Below are 19,668 nucleotides of genomic sequence, written 5' to 3'. Positions count from 1 at the left end.
AAAAAAACTTAAAAGCCAAAAAACCAACTCACTTTCCAAACCAACCCATACCATAGCCAGGTGCCACAATTGTTGAGGGGAACAGTGTCATAAAGGAACAAAACAAGGTCCTTAATTGCTTCCTTTGAGAAAAAATTCAAATGTATGTTTACTGGGCAAAGCCTAAAGATGAGATTTTCTCTGAGAAAGAATATTATGGGGTGTTTGGCAAGTTAGATTTTAGATTTTTTTTTATTAAAATTTATAAAAAGATAAAATAAGTTAAAATAGTTAATAAGATAAAATGACATTATCTATAATCATTTTACTTTTTCTCTCACAAACATTACATTCAATTACAAAAAAATTCAATTATCTTTCCAAACACAAAAATTTTAACCTACTAAAATAATCAAAAATTAAAATAGCTACTAAAATAAGGGGGATTGTAATCCATCGGACTGTTAGTCCTGGGATACATTGTCTCTGGACTATTTGGTTGGACTGAATTTGTATCCTATGTTTGTTTAGTCATGACATTAGATGTCTGGATTGGACTATTTTTAGTAAATCCAAGTTTGGTTAGACGGACTGGACAAGGATAAATGTTCAAAAGACTATTTTACCCTTGTAATTTATAATTTTTATTTAATATATAATTTTAAATTTGTAATTTACAATTTATAATTTATAATTTAACAACACTAAAAATTTTAATATATAATTTTAAAATTAACAACACTAAAAAAACAATTTTATTTAATATATAAATTTAATTTTTTAAAAACACTAAAAAAATTTAATTTGTAAGGTCATAATTTTTAATTTATTATTTTTAATTAAATTTAATTTAGAATTTTTATTTAATATATAATTTTAAATTAACAACACTAAAAAAATAATTTTATTTAATATATAAATTTAATTTTTTAACAACACTAAAAAATTTAATTTATAAGGTCATAATTTTTAATTTATTATTTTTAATTAAATTTAATTTAGAATTTAGAATTTATATTTTTTATTTAATATATAATTTTAAATTAACAACACTAAAAAAATAATTTTATTTAATATATAAATTTAATTTTTTAACAACACTAAAAAAATTTAATTTATAAGGCCATAATTTTTAATTTATTATTTTTAATTAAATTTAATTTATAATTTATAATTTATAATTTTTATTTAATATATAATTTTAAATTAACAACACTAAAAAAATAATGGATTAATTACCAAAAAGTCCTATCTACATATTTGGTGGTAGCTTAGGTCCTGTCAAAAAAAATTTGAGCCATTAAGTCCCATTTATAGGTAAAAAGACGTTTTGCCCTTTAATCCCAAAACTGAGAATGTTTTCAATTTTAAAACTGAGAATGTTCTCAATTTATAATCATCAAAACTAAGAAATTTCTCAATTTTTTCTAGTATGAACTAAGAATATTATCAAAATTAAGAAATTTATAATTATCAATTTTGAGAAATTTCTCAATTTTTTTCATGATTAAAATTGAGAATATTATAAACTGAGAATGTTCTCAATTTCAAATAAGAATTCAGAAGAACAATGTAGTCTTTCTTCATCTCATTTGCCGGAGACGAAGCTCCCTTACGATCCATCATAGAATCATCCACTTTTCCCTCTTTTGCAGCCCAAGAAAAACTGACCTTCTGACCAAAGGATTCAGCAGAGAGAGCATCGAAGGCGCTGAAAATTGACATCAACATAGTCGTCACTCTTAACTAATTACTGGAGTTGAGTGGAAGAAGAAGAAGAATATTTTAGGAAATTATGAGTGAGAGATTGTTGGTTGTGGTTCCGATGATCCAAGTGAAGATGGAGTGGGGGTACATAAAGAGAAGAGCGAATTTGAGAGGTTTCTAGAAGGAAGGACGGCTAGAGAGAAAGAGAGAGAAAGATGCAAAGAAGGTTCGACTTCGGAAAGGTGGGTTGGATTGGGACTGTTCTGCGATTCTATTGAACGGACGGAACTGGAAGTTACAATAAACTTACCATCGCGAATGAATTCAAGAGCAGAAGTCATGATCTCGAACTGAAATCCAGATTCGAAGTCGAAGAGTGACCTGCGAAATTGATTGATCGAGCTTCAATCAACGACGAATCAAGACCCAGATCAAATCACCCATGTTTGTCGAACTGAAGTTGCGTAGAACTTCAAATTACAACTGTGAAGAGAGAGAGAGAATGAAGACAACAATGATGTTTGGCAGCTATAAGAAGGTCTTGGAAGGATAAATTGGGCTATTAAAAATTAATGAGATTTGAAGGAGCAAATAATTTTATTTAGGACTTAATGAAGTATAAGTTCACAAAATGAGACTTATATGTAAATGTCCCAAAAATAATTTTATTTAATATATAAATTTAATTTTTTAACAACACTAAAAAGATTATAAAGCCATAATTTTTAATTTATTATTTTTAATTTATAATTTATAATTTATATTTAATATATAATTTTAAATCAACAACACAAAAAAAATAATTTATAAATATTCAAAAGACTATTTTACTCTTTTCCAATTGTTTATTAAGTAATAGCATGATGGTAAAATGGATATTTCATACATTAGTCTCATAGGATACTAATCCCATAGAAATAATCTACCCCTCCCCCTAGGATACAATAATCCCTCATATGAGGGACTAATAGTCCCGCGGGACTACTAATCTAGAGTAAAAAAATTGAATCAAACAATGCACTATTAATCTGGATGGACTAATAGTCCAATCCCATGGAATAATTCCTCAAAACAAACACACTCTTACTATGGCCTATTTTGGAAAATAGGTTAAAAGCCACTTTTCAACTTTTATCCATTTTTCTCTTTCACAAAAAAATTATAAAAAATCAAAAAATAACTTTTAACCATCTTCTTAAAACACCCTTACATTGGGCATTTGTTTTTTTCAAATGGGGTGGGAGAGGGTTTATCTGTCTTGCTTTCTCTTTAAGGGGGGTGAGAGAGGATTCATCTTAATTTCTTGCTTTCTCTTAAGATTTGGTCTGAGAATAAGTTATGCTAATAATTTTTTGGTTAAAATATTAGGGGTGTTTGGAAATTGGATTGGGCTAAAATAGCTAACTAAAAAATAAAATAAGTTAAAATAATTAATAAGGCAAACTTTTACATTTAACTTATAATCATTTTATTTTTTCTCTTATAACTATTAAATCAACTAAAAAAAGAAGCCAACTAACTTCTCAAATACAACTATTTTAGTTAGGTTAAAATAATAAAAAAAACCAAATAGTCAACTTTCCAAACAAGGCTATTACGTGAAAAAAAAATTAGATGTTTGGGATATTTTTTAAATTTTTTTATTTAAAAAAAGTAAAAAAAGTAGAGAAGAAATAAAATTTTTGACTTATTTTTTTATATAATTTTTTGATAACTTTTTAACTATTTTAAAAAAATTTCAAACTTACCCTTAATCTCCCTTGGGTGTTTTTTTCCCTCACCTAAGATGCCATTAGCTCTCTTCTCCAATTCAATTTATGATTTGTGTTTTGATTTGGATTGCAATATGGGTTCTGATTGATGGTTTTTGCCACCAAGGGTAGGAAGAAAAAAGTGGATGACGAAATGACATATTTGAGTAGGCATGTTAAAAGATAATTTTTTTTATTTTTTTTAAATGTGTAAAAAAATAGATATGTGATATGATTTAAAAAAATTAAAAAAATAATAAACTCACATTTTTCAAAAATAGGCCAAAGTCGTGTGTAAAAAAGAGATAATATTATTTTATTTATTTATTTAACTCACGAATTAAAGATAAAAAAAGAAAATTAAGTATCACATGCATTATAATTTTTTAGAAATCTAATATAATTATATCAAATTTCTATGAGCTATTCTATTTTTTTTCTTCTAGGAAAATTTATGTGAGATAGTGTTTGGGAAGTTGGATTAAAATAATTGATAATGACAAAATAGACTCAAATAATTAATAAGATAAAATATTATATTCAAATCATAATTATTTTATTTTTTCTCACAATCACTAAATTTACTATAAAAAAATTAATTGCTATTCTGAATATAACTTTTTTAACCAAATTAAAATAATTAAAAAATTAAAATATCAAATAAAATAATCTATTAAAAAATGAGGCCATATGTATTCGCGTAACAATAATGATAGAGACCATTAATTTTGGAGTTCTAAAAAGATCACTAATGACATGACACTCAATAAAAAAAAATACAATATCAAAGCCAAAACATCAAATCATTCATAATGAACTCACTGTCACATTATTAGTAATAGCATTAATTAGTACTCTCACTTATTTTCCTTCGCCTAATTATACTCTCTCACCAATCAGTAAGTGCCTTATATTGTTGAATGTACTTCACATTTACGACCAATCATGCTATTATACCCAATAATCACCCATTACGTAGGTAGTATGAGGCCACCCGCATGTCATGTAAGCAACTCTCCGCATTCACATGTTGAGAGAGAGATAGAGAGAGAGAGAGAGGAGAGAAGAACAAGCCAACTACCAAATTTGACTAGCAAATGACAACCAATCATGAAAAGAGCGCTTTTCTTGCAGGCTTTTGCTGTTGTTGTTAGTTTGAGGTTGCAGTAAAACTCGCTGCCCTCCTCAACCTACATCCCCTCCCCTTTTTTATCCCCTTTCCACCATTTTTACAATTTTTTTTTTTTTTTTTTTTTTGGTGGACGACCCCACCATTATTCTGATTTTTTAATTCCCACCTCTATCATCAGACTTTGGTGGGGTCTTGATCGGAGTCACCTGGAAAGCAATTATGGTGAATTTGGGTTTTTTCAGGGAATATTTTGGCTTGGATTGTCAATGATGTGATCCGGGGAAAGAGGGTCTAATTTTCCCGGAAAATCTGGAGGTGGGTGTCCACGATTTCTTGCTCTTGAGGAAAAATTTAGGAGAGGGTCTTGTGGGTTTACATTTTTGAGGGCAATCTGGAGGTGGGTATCTAGTGTTTTGATTTTCCGGGGAATTTGGTAGGCAGATTGAAACTTTTGATTATTGAGAGAAATTTTGGTTCGGAGTTTTTAATGCTTTTGCCCATTTTAGGGAAAATTAGGAAGTGGGTATTGGAGGTTTTGAAATTTGACGAATTGGTGTTTGATAATTTGATTGAAAGTCTACAAACTTTGTGAGCAAATAATCGATTTGTTTGTCGTATGGTTTGTTTGTTGGGTCTGTCAAAGTTATCGAGATCTTTAACCAATAATATATAGACAGTCCCATCAGATTTGGTTTTTCTATGAAAAATTTGTGAGGGGTTTATGGTTTTCAAAGGGCCTCTCTCTCTCTGTCTCTCTCTTCAGATTATTTTCTTGGATTTCTATCAGAGAACAGTGACATTCTGACAGTTTCACCCAATTGCTTTTGGATGTATATGCAAGTAAAGCTTTATTGTGGGTTTTACTTAGTTTGGTAGAACATAAAGAATTTCTGATTAGAGAAAAGTATCATGCATCTCTTTTCTCTTTCTTCCAATTCACTTCTATGATCCTTTGAATGGGTTCAGGATCATAGAATAAAAGTTGTTTGAATACAGACCAGAAAATGTATATATGTGGGGTCATAGCATTGCTTCATTTGTGAAATTTGAGAATCTTTGTGCAGCTAGAAAAGGAGACATATATCTTTCTTCTCTCTTTCTTGAATTTCTGGGTTGTAAATATATTTGAGAGTCATGAGGTTTTTAAGTCTGGTGGGTAATTCCTTTGGATGCTCGGCATCTGGAGAACGCCTTGTCTCGGCTGCTAGAGATGGGGATCTTCAAGAAGCCAAAGCTTTATTGGAGTACAATCCCCGTCTTGCGAGGTATTCGACTTTTGGAGTTCGCAATTCACCCCTCCATTACTCTGCAGCCCAAGGCCATCATGAGGTATCTCAAAGTTCATTCTTGTCTGCAAATGTTTACAAAAAGATTAAGTCAATTCTGAATTTGTTGGTATTTTAATGATGATAATGGTTTAATTTTTCTTTTCTTCAGATTGTCTCTCTATTGCTTGAATCAGGGGTTGATATTAATCTCAGGAATTATCGTGGGCAGGTATGATGATCTTTGCTTGTCTGTCTCAGTGAAGTTATTGGTTCTTTCTGTGATTGGTTCTGTGTGTGAAGCCTTCTTGTTACTGATACCATTTTCCTGACACTTTCTGAATACCCAAACAAGTTATCAATTGTTTAAATACTAAAAAATTCAAGAACTGTGCTCTTGATTCCCATGAACAGACTGCTTTAATGCAAGCTTGCCAATATGGTCACTGGGAGGTTGTTCAGACTCTGGTTCTCTTCAAAGCCAATGTATGAAGCATTCTAAGCCAGTTTTTTTTTTTTTTGGTACTTGATTTACAATCAATAATTTAAATATTTTGGCTATAAGATTATCACACTTGGATATTGAATGTTAGATACACAGAGCGGATTATCTTAATGGAGGTACTGCACTCCACTTGGCTGCTTTGAACGGACATTCTCGATGCATTCGGCTTCTCATTACAGATTATATTCCTAGCATTCCTGATATTTGGAACATCTTAAGGAAAACCTCAAAAAATGAAGATTCTATCTCAGAATTCAATGAAGGGTAACTTCATGTCAAAGTCTGCTTGTACTTTTTCTTTTTATCTTTTTTGGAATAGTTTTTAGTTTCCAGAAAGGTTATGAAGGTTAACTTCATGTCAAAGTTTGCTTGTACTTTTTATTTAATTTTATTTAATTTTTTTTAGTTTCCAGAAAAGCTGATGCATTTATCCTTTTTTACTTTGCAACAGCGCACTTCTTCAGATAATTAATAAACCTGCTGACGGAGGCATCACTGCCCTTCATATGGCTGCATTGAACGGGCACATTGAAACTGTTCAATTACTCCTGGACTTAGGAGCTTCTGTTTCTGAGATCACAATGGAAGATGGAACTACGATTGATTTAATTGGTAAACTTCTTCATTTTGTTTCTTTCTATTTAGTTATCATCATCTGTTATATCTAATTTAACAGTTATTACTGTTTTTAATATATTGGTAATATCAAGAGTTCATTTAATATACCATGAATAATAAATTTATGCCTCAATATTGGTATGTTTGGGGCGATCAAAGAAATCACTGATTAGTCCTTCCATTCACGTTTTTTCTTTGTCTTGTCAATGACTTTTTATCTTACTTGTAAAGACTAAATGTCCTTACTGAAAAGTTAAGGAATAGACCTATGAGGAAACTTATTTAGGTAGCTGTTAGATTAAAATGAGATACCAAAAGAGTTTGACAGCTGAGCCATGTGATTTAGGAAACTCTCAAGTACGGTCAAAAACTCTTTTTTGACGATTGAATGCACGGCTATAGTTATGCCCCTAGACATAAAATATGAAATTGAAAAATGAGGAAGTCTTTCACATCCAACTAGAACAATGAATAACCTCCCCAGTTCGACTCTCCCTCTTCGAACAAATGCATCTTCTGCTGTTGTGGTGTTGCCGTCTTCTTCTTCTTTTTTTTTTTTGGGACATTGGCATCCCAATCTGTTACTATCATAGTGAAATAAATTTATGACATGTGGAAGTAGTCATACTGTTGATTATCTTATTATGCCCAAGGCTAAGCCTCTTATTTGTCAAAGTAAAAAAAAGGGTTGCTTAAGGTTGAGCCATTCACAGCTTGAAATGATTGGCTTCATTTTCATCATTTTAAAAGATCTTTTTATGTATTAAAAAAAAAAAAATCATTTTGAAAGATCTTTTTGGCTCTCTGATTTTGATTTCTAGACTACAGGTTCAGCTATTATATGGGAGACAAAGAAACATGTAAATACTTCTTCGTAATGTGTCTGAGTCTGTAGAACTTGATACTTGAACTTCAGGTGTTTGTCTTGTGTAGAATGCTTTTCATCCCCATGGATTGCATAAACATTGCAGAACTTGTCTGAGCACAAAATTTGCCAAGGACTTGTCCACAGATTTTTAGCTAGAAACATGTGAATTTCAATGGTGGTGCTCTCTCTATCTGTGTCCCCCACTCCCTCTCTCCTTCTGCTAGCTTCAGGCCTTTTGATTGAAAAAACTAATTCTGTTTACAACTTGGTATAGTCAGTTAACATTCTATTTCTAGTTTTATTTCTAGAGGTTGGTGACTTTTGAAATGCATGAGTGCTATTTTAACTCATTGTTGAACTTTTTTCGTGTGATTTGTCGGAACCATTATCAAATTCTAAATGGTTTTAGTCGAAGTACACATTTTGTCTTGCCTCGTAACTGGCATGCAATCTAATTATTGCCTTACATTAACCTGAAAAATTCTCTCTCGAAAACCGAAAAAGTTATAAAAAGTACACACCTCTTTCTCTCCATCATTCAATTATTTACTTTTCTTGTACACAGTTTTCTTTTTGCATTTTCTTTATTGTTTTTTCTCCATTCTTCTTTCTTTGTAAATCTCTCCATCTATTTCAATGTTTTATTCCTCTGTCTATAACACCACACTTTCTTCAGCTCAAACTCCTCCACCGTCATCACCTTTGTCATCAACCAACCATCATCACCTCCGTTACCTTGTGCTGCCACAACCACCAGAACATCTCTCACAATGGGGCTCTTATCTATGCTAGACTCACTGCCAACCACCACCCTTTATCACTTCCCAGCCATTGCATAATCACCTCCCTCACCTCTCCGCCACCACACAACCAAAAACCTAGGGCTGAGCAAGGAATCCGTGAAATCCGTAATCCGATCCAGTCCAGTCCAATCCGATAGGTTTGGATTGGTTTTTTGAATCCGCGGTTCGGTTCCGGATTGAATAATTAAAAATCCGTAGTTCACGGATTGGTTCCGGATTGAATCCCATGGTTCCGGATTGGAACCGATCCGGACCGTATACAAATAGTCTATATTTTTATTATACATCATCCCCCATAGTATCTTTTCTTATTCTATGTAAAATCTAAACTCAAACCTAAAACCGTATAATATCTTCTTTTATTACTTTTGTTTGTTAGTTTTAAGTTTTAATTTGCAATGGTCTAAATACTTATAGTGAAACTAGTTTTCTTATGGTTGTTTAAATTCTAGAACAGTATGTCGTTATTATAGAAAAACATGTTGCTATTATGGAACTAATATAGCGCTATGTTTATATTTTTATGAAATTCAAATGTTATATATATATTTTTGTTATTTAATTATGTGAATCCGTGGTCCTAAACCGATCCAATCCGTATTTAAATGGATTGGTTCGGATTGGTTCCATGATTTAAACGGATTGGATTGGTTCCAATTTTTTAGGAACCGTAAATAACGGATTGGTCCTGGTTTTACCTCAATCCGGTCCAATCCGGACCATGCTCACCCCTACAAAAACCCTCTCTCTTCTGTCTCAACCACCTCTTTACCCATCACCATTGCTCAGCCACCACCCCAACCGTGCACCACTCTCATACCCACTATGCATCACCTCTCCAATCTCCCCTTTTTCCTCACTAAATCTCTTTTATCTCTATCCAAAACCCAAACCTGCCACTTACGTTCCATGGACTCTTCAACATAAATCAAACACCAATGTCGGACACCCAACACTTGGATAAGAGTGTGGGATATGTGATTGATATATTCCATCGGACACTGTTTTATATATTTGTATTGAACACTATCATTATATGTATATATTGTTCTGTAATTGCTATAAAATGTGTACTATTTGGGTTTTATTTTCCAATTGCTATAAAATGAGTAAAATTCATTTTTGACACTATATGTTGTATATAATATCATTTTATCACACATACTAGATGAAAAATATAGAATATGATCCTTTTTTGTTAAGTCTGTGTACCCATAAATTTGAGGTTTGATGGGTCGTACCTCTAGATATGCACCTACACCTGACGCTTGTACCCGAGTCCATGCATCATAGCCTATCACTAATTACCATAATTGCCTAACTTTGCAGACCTACCATGGCAACTGACCCTCCTTGCCAATGCCCCCATTAGAGACCTTTTGCTTGAGGAGTGCTTGCAGTGAGAGAGGAGCAACAGATTGGGGAGCTAGGGTTAGGGTTTGAAGGGGAATGAGGAGTTGCCACATTGGTGGGGGAGTGATGAGCTGTGGTGGTGGCAGATGCTGGATGGGTCTTCACCAAAGGCGAAGAGTGAATAGAGGGTAGCAGAGAGGGAAGAGAGGGGTTGTGGTTGTGGCAAATGCAGAGGGGTACACCGGAGCCAGCGAGTAGAGAGAGAGTAGCGGGTAAAAGTATGTGTGTGGTAGTGTGGAGGAGGGAGGAGAGAAAGTGGATGTGGGAGGGAGGGAGAATTGGTTTGGAGAGTAGAGAAGAAAGATGAGAGAAACAAAGGAAAGGGGGACACTAAAGAGAGAAGATAGAGAAGTGCAGAGCACAACCGTCCTAACGCCTTAAATGAAAGCGGGAACTACTTCATTACGTGCATGATTGCTGCATGTTGAATAAGATAGAACTTTCGATCAACCTTCACCTCTGTGCTGGTTGAAGGGTTGCGTTCCCACGAAAACATTTTGTAGGACCCATCCAATTATGTTTTGGGCTGGATAACAAAAGTTGATAAGCAAACCTGAATGTTGGAGAAGAAATCTGACCATGAAATTTAAAATGGAATCAATCTAAGCCATTGTAACCAATTGTATCTCACAGAAATTTTGAAAATGCGATGTGTTTTATTATATATATTGACAAAAAATGTAAGATGAGTGCTCAAATTGGAAGTTTTGGTGTATTTTATTCAAATGAAATCATTTCTATTGACCATTTTAGTTTGTTGTAATGTGTATTCTATAGAGATCATAAAACAAGAGAGATGATTAGGGATCCTTGTGTCAATTTCCAATTTTGCTAATCCAATGAAAGAGAGGAATTCAACTTTCATGCTTTCATTAGGCTTTCCGCATTTGCTTTCAGTATTCATTCGTATCAAACAATTGAATGAATTCAGTGTTTCAAAGTCAAATGATATTGTTGCTTGTTAGAATTTCCCATCTTTACCTTCACCTACTCCACTACACACTCCACTTCACCTACCTCCACTTCACCACACACTCCACTTCACCTAACCCACTATCACCTCCACTACACCTACTACCACATTTTCTTCTATATATAGATTGTATAGGAATTGTAATTTATCAATCTTGTAAGATATCAATCAATCAATAATACATAATTTCTTACATGGTATCAGAGCGAGTTTAGAACCTAATATTTTTCGCTTCCCGGCGGGCGGCAATCTCGCCTTGGCCGCCCGCCGGACAAACCCAAATTTCCCTAATTTCTTCTTCAATGGCAGTGACGAAGAGTTCGAAACCGATCTTTCTCAAATTTTCTCTCTCTCTCTCTCTCTCTCTCTCTCTCTACCTATATATACGTATATCGGTGTATATATATATGCAAAATAACACATTGACATTAGAGCTCGTTTCATCAGATTCGTGTCTGGATTCTTTTACTTGCTGACCATGGGTTCTGCAACTGGGATAGTGAGTGCACAAGGGAAGCAACCTCTTCTTTCTTTTGGGATTATATCGGATGTGCAGTATGCTGATATTCCCGACGGGCATTCATTCCTTGGTGTTCCTCGTTACTATCGACATAGCATTCTTGTCTTGCAAAGGGCAGTTCAGAAATGGAACAAAATGCAAAAGCTCAAATTTGCAATCAATTTTGGGGACATTGTTGATGGGTTTTGCCCCAAAGACCAATCTCTCAATGCTGTTGAGAAAATTGTCCATGAATTTGAGATTTTTCGCCATGGATCTGTCTATCACATGATTGGCAATCACTGTCTCTACAGTCTCCCTCGTGACAGGTTACTTCCATTATTGAGAATTCCCAGTGTTGATAGCCGTGCTTACTATGATTTTTCTCCAATTCCAGAATACAGATTTGTAGTCCTCGATGGCTATGATATTAGTGCCATTGGTTGGCCTCAAGATCATCCAAAAACTATAGAGGCCTTGAAATGTCTGGGAGAGAGAAACCCCAATTCAGACAAGAACAGTCCAACAGGGCTCGTGGGCCTGGAGAGAAGGTTCCTCATGTTCAATGGAGCGGTTGGAAAAGATCAATTAGAATGGTTGGATGGTGTGCTTCAAGACGCAATAAATTCAAACCAGAAAGTCGTTATATGTTGCCATCTACCCTTAGATCCTGGTGCATCTTCCCCAGCAGCACTTCTGTGGAATTACGACGAAGTAATGGATGTGATACACCGATATAATTGCGTGTTTGGTTTGCTTTTGCTTTTCTTTTTGGGATGTTTTTGCTTTCATCTGAAGCACCTCTGTTTATCTCCACTCAAGGCCACCCTCATAAAATAAAATAACAACATATCACCACACTGTAGCAGCCGAGGGACCAGGTTCACACACACCCACGTTCTTTCCCACTTATCTTTTCTTTTAATATATATATATATATTTTTATTATAATATCTTTCCACCAATATATTTCCACCATCCTCTAAAATAATATTTCTTTCCATCCTCCCACTTTGACCCATTCTTTGTATTATTATTATTATTCTTATTATTATTATTATTATTATTATTATTATTATAATATATATATCTTAAAAAAAAAAAAAAAAAAAAAAAAAAAAAAAAAACATTTTACACATTTGCACAACAGCCCATATTTTATTTCTCTCAGGGATCCACCCCGATCACAATTTTACATAAAAAAAAAAAAAAAACCAAAAGACAACACCGAAAGCTTTGTTTTTTTTTTTCTGCAGACGGCCACCCACCGCCATCACTTCTTCGCCTATTCCGCCGGCCTTTTCTTCTTGCCTCTGTCCTGAGTGGCCCTTGACGGTGCTGCCTCCGTATTTTCCACGCCGCCGAGCACGTTCACTCCCCCATACTCCTCCACTGCAGCATATGGCGGCCCTCCAAATCGAAACATGACGGTGGCCTTCCGCTTCAGCTCCTTGTTTTCTGCCCTTAGCACGCTTATCTCTGCTCACGCATCCTTATACATGCGTTGGAGCAGAGCCAGCTGGGAATTTAAATGGTGCACCTCATTTGTCCTACTCTGCAGCCGGTTCGACAAATTTGTGACCGCCGTCATGGTTTCCACGCATGACTTCAGAGTATACTGATTAGCCTCAATATCAGTTTGCATCGCCATTTTTTGCTCCACCGACCGCATCGGAAAGTTCAATGGAGCAAAACCAGAGGTGTTTGGTTGCGGTTCACTGGCCACCGCACCAGTTATTTCTCTTGTGGGCTCGTTCAGTTCTGGAAAGAGCGTGAGCAGGTTCTGGGTAACTGGACGGGAAGAAGAGGCCATGTTTTTGAGTTGCTAAGTGTTTCAGAGAAGGGTTGGTTTCCGGGTGTTTCAAGATTTGCAGAGACAAGCTCTCCGAGCGTTCAGAGGTTTCAGAATGGTATGCCTCAGCCTCAGCCTTCGTCTTGGTTAAATAGCCAAGGCAGCCACGCGTATCGCGCGCCCCTTGACGCCAGACGACAAACGGGCACGCCAACCAAGGCGCCCACGTGCCTCGCCATCATGTCCGGCACACCTTTTGATGAATTGGGCACGCCTTTTGATGGCACGCCTTTTTATGGATTGGGCACGCCTTTTGATGGCACGCCTTTTGACAAAATTGGGCACACCTTTTGAGGGTGCCACTTTTCCAAGGGTCCGACAAGACTCTATAAACTGTCCCGACATAGATTCCGGTTAGTTTCTACAAGGGTCCGACAAGACTCTGTAAACTGTCCCGACATAGATTCCGGTTAGTTTCTACAAGGGTCCGACAAGACTCTGTAAACTGTCCCGACATTGATTCCGGTTAGCTCCTTCATGGGTCCGACAAGACTCTGTAAACTGTCCCGACATTGATTCCGGTTAGTTTCTACAAGGGTCTAGCAAGACTCCGTAAACTGTCACAACATTGTCTTCTACAACGGTCCGACATGACCCCATAAACTGTCTTCTATAACGGTCCGACATGACCCCATAAACTGTCTTCTACAAACGGTCCGACATGACCCCATAAACTGTTTTTCTACAACGGTCCGACATGACCCCATAAACTGTCTTCTACAACGGTCCGACATGACCCCATAAACTGTCTTCTACAGCGGTCTGACACCGCCATCCAGTGTCCTCTACACCATTATGACACCACCATACCGTGTCCTCTACAACGTTATGACACCCCCATACAGTGTCCTCTACAACGTTATGACACCCCCATACAGTGTCCTCTACAACGTTATGACACCACCATTCAGTGTCTTCACCAACGGTCTGACACGACCATACAGTGTCTCCTATCCTTTTTTATTTTTATGTATTTTCTTGTTTTGTTACTCTCTCCAAACTCAAGTTGGTTAGTTTCTCTCCTCCTTGAGTTTGCGGGGGGCTGTTAGAATTTCCCATCTTTACCTTCACCTACTCCACTACACACTCCACTTCACCTACCTCCACTTCACCACACACTCCACTTCACCTAACCCACTATCACCTCCACTACACCTACTACCACATTTTCTTCTATATATAGATTGTATAGGAATTGTAATTTATCAATCTTGTAAGATATCAATCAATCAATAATACATAATTTCTTACATTGCTTTTGTTATTTAGGCGCACAGATTTGAAGATAAATTTTTTAGATATAAATGTCTAGGTCTGCATAGATATGTGATTTGAGCTTCTGATTAGATATGCACTTAGCTACCATAGCCATCAATTCAATTTTGTTATATAATTTAATTCAACACTGTCATTAAATGTATTTTTCGTGTTGAACGATTACTTTTAAAATGAGTAAATTACCTTTTTTGACACTTTGTGTTACGTAAAACACCATTTGTCCTACACCATATATTTAAATGAGAGAGAGAGAGAGAGTAAATTACTGTTTTTTTTTTTTGACACTTTGTGTTACGTAAAACACCATTTGTCCTACACCATATATTAAAATGACAAAGGCAGAGATGGCTATCATTTTTTTCTTTTTCTTTTTTTAAGTGCTAAAATCATTTGTTAAGCCCTTTTGTTACAAGTTACAATATGTGGGTAAGATTCAATTAAATACTTAATAATTAAACCGCCCATCAATCTGCTATGGATCTACAGTTTTGTTACCAATCTTTTTTATTTCACATAAAATTTCATTTTGTCACTTTGCAGGTGCAGGAAGCACACCCCTTCATTATGCTGCATGTGGTGGAAATGCACAATGTTGTCAGGTAAGTTTCTTTGTACTGCTTGAAGTTATTTATGTTGTTGGAATATAAGCTGAAATATTGGTAGTTTTTTTTTCATATTCAGATTTTGGTTGCCAAGGGTGCCAGCCTGAGCGCCGAAAATGGAAATGGGTATGCATGTCATATACTCAGAGCACATGTATTTTGATGAGTAATAGTGATTTTGTAATGTCTTCTCGTCATTTTTATTATTTTTATTATTATTATTATTATTATTTCTTTTTTGGCTTTAGCATTATTTGTTAATCACTATTAAATTTTGTAATGTCAAAGCATCTTATATTCTTTGATTAAACAAGTTTGAGGTTTTTTTTCCTTTTTTCAATCAAGCTATTGGTATATTTTGAATCATTTGTTAGCCATCATTTGGATCACTTTGAGATTGACTAGCAGGGTTGCTGCTTAAAGAATGACATGACAAGATACTTACACTACTTTCCTTGAGCAAGACATAAAATAAAATAAATGTGATATTATTATCATGTCTACATTTTGATAGTGAGTGACATATGGCCTGTGCTTGTAACTAGCTTATGGGGACAAGGTAGTTAATCTTCCAACCTTACCATGCAGCATTTAATTCTCTAGTTCTGAGCATCTAAGCCATTGATATTTATGTTTTTCTGTCCAAATTACTCTCAAGTACCGTAATTGCATTAATGTTGATGAAGTGGTTGGAATGACTGAATCAATATCTTTTATGCCCGATTTAGGAGATTCTAATCTAATGTGAGTGAACAATCGAATAAAGTCTATCTTAGGTCAAATTATGTGCAATGGAGATGTGCCAGGTGTTTCACATGATGAAATGCATGGGCGAGTTTTTATGTGTGCTTGTCTTGTTGCAACTTACTGTTATCATTTTGCTTCTTTTTGTTTCATAGTATGTTGAAGCATCTTGCCATGTGGTATTCCTCTTTATGGGTTTGTAATATTACGGTATCCAATGTTTGTTTTGTATTTTTAAAGATGGACTCCCTTGATGGTCGCGCGCTCATGGCATAGAGATTGGCTTGAGGAAATTCTTAGCACACGGCCAGAAGACCAGCCTCAACTTCTTCCTTCACCGTATTTATGTCTTCCTCTTTCGAGTATTGTCAAAATTGCTAGGTGAGCGGAGTTAACACCATTCTAGTTACAAATAAACTTCAATGCATCAACCTGTGCTCGGATTTATATAGAATAAATTTCATCCAGCATTTAAACCTTGGATTTCTTATTTCTGCCAGTTTTAGGTAAAGTTATTAACACCTCCAGGTTGCCAGCTTTTTCTTTTTGTTAAATCTCTGGATTTGGGTATCTTTAAGTTTGTTGCAAATGAATTTATGGGACATATTTTATAATATTTTGCTTAATATGGAAAATTGGGTAATGTTGTTTAAGGAGACATGATAATTTGCAAGGAAATTTATGCCCGGCCATCCAAGGTTTCAAGTGTGCTCACTCCCCAACTGAGCCCATACATCTTCACATGACACATGCTCTAGAGGAATTATTCATTGTCTTGTGAATATGAGATTTTTCATAACTATACTATGCTTCCTGTTTGAAATTCAGAACAATGCCGGACCACATTTGCCTACCAACATGCACATAAACTTATCTCCTTGTTACTCTGTCTAATCAGAAACGTCAAACCTTCATTTATACGTTAATCTGTTCTTCATATTGTCATTTTAGAGTTTTCTTGATATCTTCAAATTCAGCAAACAGAATAAACCTACAGAGAAGATTCCTAAGTATTAACGTCAAAAAAATGAAATAAATTTGGCTTTGGCTGATCTGCTTTCTTTTTTTAAGAACTACTTGCTTTCATACATAACAAAACAATTGGGTCTTTTGTCATTTGCAGAGAATGTGGATGGAGGTTCAGTGATAATACTCCTGCATGCTTAGACCCTTGTGTTGTTTGTTTGGAAAGAAAGTGTACTGTAGCTGCGCAAGGTACATTCCCTTCAAAACTTGCAAACTAGCAGCATAAGGATTCTAATCGATGTTTTTGAGTAAATTTTTTTTTAAAAAAAAATGTTTGGATTCTTCCTAAATGTTAACATGTGAAATGATGCAGTTCAATGCCATCTAAATGTTAACGTGTGACAGTATATATGTTGATGCTTCAATTTACATTAAGCAGCAAACTTGGGTGTGGATTTAGCTGCTTGTTTATCATGTATTGCTTTCCTGTGATTGTATTCTCATGACCTACTTTGGACCTATGTTAACTGCTGTATTGATTTTTCCCTAAGAGATGAATCCATGTAAATCAAATATATGTTCTTGATAATAATGTTCTTTAAAATTGTCAATAAATAAAAGAATAATAAAATAGTTGAGTAGCAGCCTAATCACAGACTGGCAGAAGAGTTCATTGATTGTTGGGATTCTGTTGGATTAGTATCTGCTTGATATTACACACTGGTGATGAAAATAATGGTCAAAATTTATGTGCAACAAACCTTTAAAGAAGAAAAGCCTAACACGTGAAAAGTGAGAACAACTTTGCTCAGTTAAAGCAGCTAAATATTTCTTGAATAGCTAGTACTTTTTCCAAAAAGAGGTACTAGTTGAGACTCACAAGGTTTTTGTTTTACTAAATTATGTGAATGTTCTCTTGAATCAGTGAGATATTAGTTTTTGTGAGAGTGTGTGCACTAAATATAAATTTTCTAAATTTCTACACATTTTTGGCATGTTTGATTGGAAGGATTAGAGTATGGGATTAGAATTATTAATCTGCGGGTCCAATTATCCTATGTTTGTTTTGACATTTTGTTTTAGAATTATCAATCCAATGGATAATTAATCCAACAAATTTGTAGGATTATTAGTAATGGGGTATGGGTGGGATTGTGAATACCACACTAATTTAATTGGATTATTAATACCTCACTATTAGTCTTGTGGAATCAAACATGACCTTTGAGTATTGTGAATTATTTCAAGTTGCAACCATATGTGCATTGTACAATGTAGACCTAATAATTCTAGAAAAACAATGTCATTCTTTGCTTTTGTTTTCTATATCTATTCCTCCTCTGAACCGTTCTCTCTCTCTCTCTCTCTCTCTCTCTCTCTCTCTCTCTCTCTCTCTCTCTCTCTCTGTGCATTGGTAATTCATTGGCTGAGCTATTTGTGGCATCAAATAATAAACTAATCCATAATTTAGAACAGTGGAACCAAACTCTGGTTTTCTTTGCCTTGATTTTCAAATGCTAAATATATCCATCATTGGCCAACATATTTATTGGCTATGGTTTTAAATAAGAGTATTGGGATATATATCAGTATTGGCGATTTGGCGATACATAGATGAATAATGGTATTGGAAGTCCAAAATCCCGATATGTAATGGCGATAGGATACGTAACAGGGCTGTCATGTAAGACCCTGATATTGACATAAAATGCCTCTTGTTTCAGGTTGTGATCACGAGTTCTGCACACGGTGTGCCCTCTACCTCTGTTCCACAAACAGCACCTCAACCACAGCTCACGGCCCCCCAGGCTCAATCGCGTGCCCTCTCTGCCGCCACGGAATAGTATCATTTTTCAAGCTTCCAGGCACCGGGCCACTACTTAAGGAGACAGCAAGAACAAGTTTGTCTTTATCACTTTGTTCCTGCTCAACCGAGGGCCCAGAAACCGCTTCACTCGAAACCCCGTTTTGCAAGCCAGACTTCCATTGCTCTCGAATTTCGCCACTTGGCTCTTCTTTCCGTTCCTTGAGCTGCCAACGGTTTCCGTCCGTGAAACTCAACCCTAGCCTTTGCATGGGAGCTCCAGACACAAGTCCTTCTCTGGTTCGTAGAACTAGCATTGACCAGAACTTGAGGAACCAAATCGCTAGGTGTTCAAGATCCAGCTTTAGGCGTTCGACTTCTGATAATGAGAGCCGAAAATCATGGTTTTGCTCTTTCAATCAGTGCGTAGCGACCGGCAGCGGATGCTGAAAATATCCATATATTTTCATGAAAATGTTTGTCTTTTCTTTTGGCTTCTACCTGTCCATAATCTAAAGGTTTGATTTTTTTTTTTCGTGGTGAAAATTATTGGGTTTGTAAATACCAGACATTGAATACATGCTATTTGACAGAATCCTTTTGGACTAATTTGTTATATTTTTACCTTTCCCTCTCTGCAACTGCCTGAAAGTAAAATATTGGCCAATCCATATGAATATTTTATGAAAGATAATTTGGAAAATTTAATTATAATATATAAATTTGTTGGGCTAACTTTTAAGTTTTACAGAAAAAATTTTGAGGTCTTTTTAACTGTTTTCATTCTTTTATATGTTTTATAATTTTTTGAGTTGCATAGGCAAGTTTTTTTTTTTTTTTTTTTTTTTTTTCCTTTTGAATATTCCAAAAAAATGAAGCTATTTATGAAAAGAAATAAAGCTTGAGGCC

General features: G+C 35.0%; 2 protein-coding genes and 1 long non-coding RNA gene across 3 annotated transcripts; 2 read left to right on the top strand and 1 right to left on the bottom strand.

The window, feature by feature from the left end:
• Positions 1–4,372: 4,372 nt before the first annotated feature.
• Positions 4,373–19,368, top strand: LOC114266686 (putative E3 ubiquitin-protein ligase XBOS32). Its single transcript, XM_028207605.2, has 10 exons — positions 4,373–5,898; positions 6,007–6,066; positions 6,249–6,320; positions 6,428–6,603; positions 6,791–6,951; positions 15,184–15,242; positions 15,325–15,371; positions 16,230–16,370; positions 17,113–17,204; positions 18,680–19,368. The coding sequence occupies exons 1-10, from the start codon at positions 5,704–5,706 to the stop codon at positions 19,207–19,209; spliced, it is 1,533 nt and encodes a 510-aa protein (XP_028063406.2). The 5' UTR covers positions 4,373–5,703; the 3' UTR covers positions 19,210–19,368.
• On the bottom strand, positions 7,496–10,731 carry LOC145824547 (uncharacterized). The gene is made up of 2 exons (XR_014366303.1): positions 9,370–10,731; positions 7,496–8,703 (listed from the first exon to the last, which is right to left on the bottom strand). It is a non-coding gene; the product is annotated as an uncharacterized LOC145824547 (long non-coding RNA).
• LOC145824546 (manganese-dependent ADP-ribose/CDP-alcohol diphosphatase-like) lies at positions 11,357–12,368 on the top strand. The gene has a single exon (XM_082924576.1). The coding sequence runs from the start codon at positions 11,493–11,495 to the stop codon at positions 12,351–12,353; it is 861 nt and encodes a 286-aa protein (XP_082780702.1). The 5' UTR covers positions 11,357–11,492; the 3' UTR covers positions 12,354–12,368.
• Positions 19,369–19,668: the final 300 nt, after the last annotated feature.

This window comes from Camellia sinensis, chromosome 4 (genome assembly GCF_055761805.1).
Source record: "Camellia sinensis isolate YWXY chromosome 4, ASM5576180v1, whole genome shotgun sequence".
NCBI classification, from domain to species: domain Eukaryota; kingdom Viridiplantae; phylum Streptophyta; class Magnoliopsida; order Ericales; family Theaceae; genus Camellia; species Camellia sinensis.
This window is presented reverse-complemented; position numbering and strand designations above follow the sequence as displayed.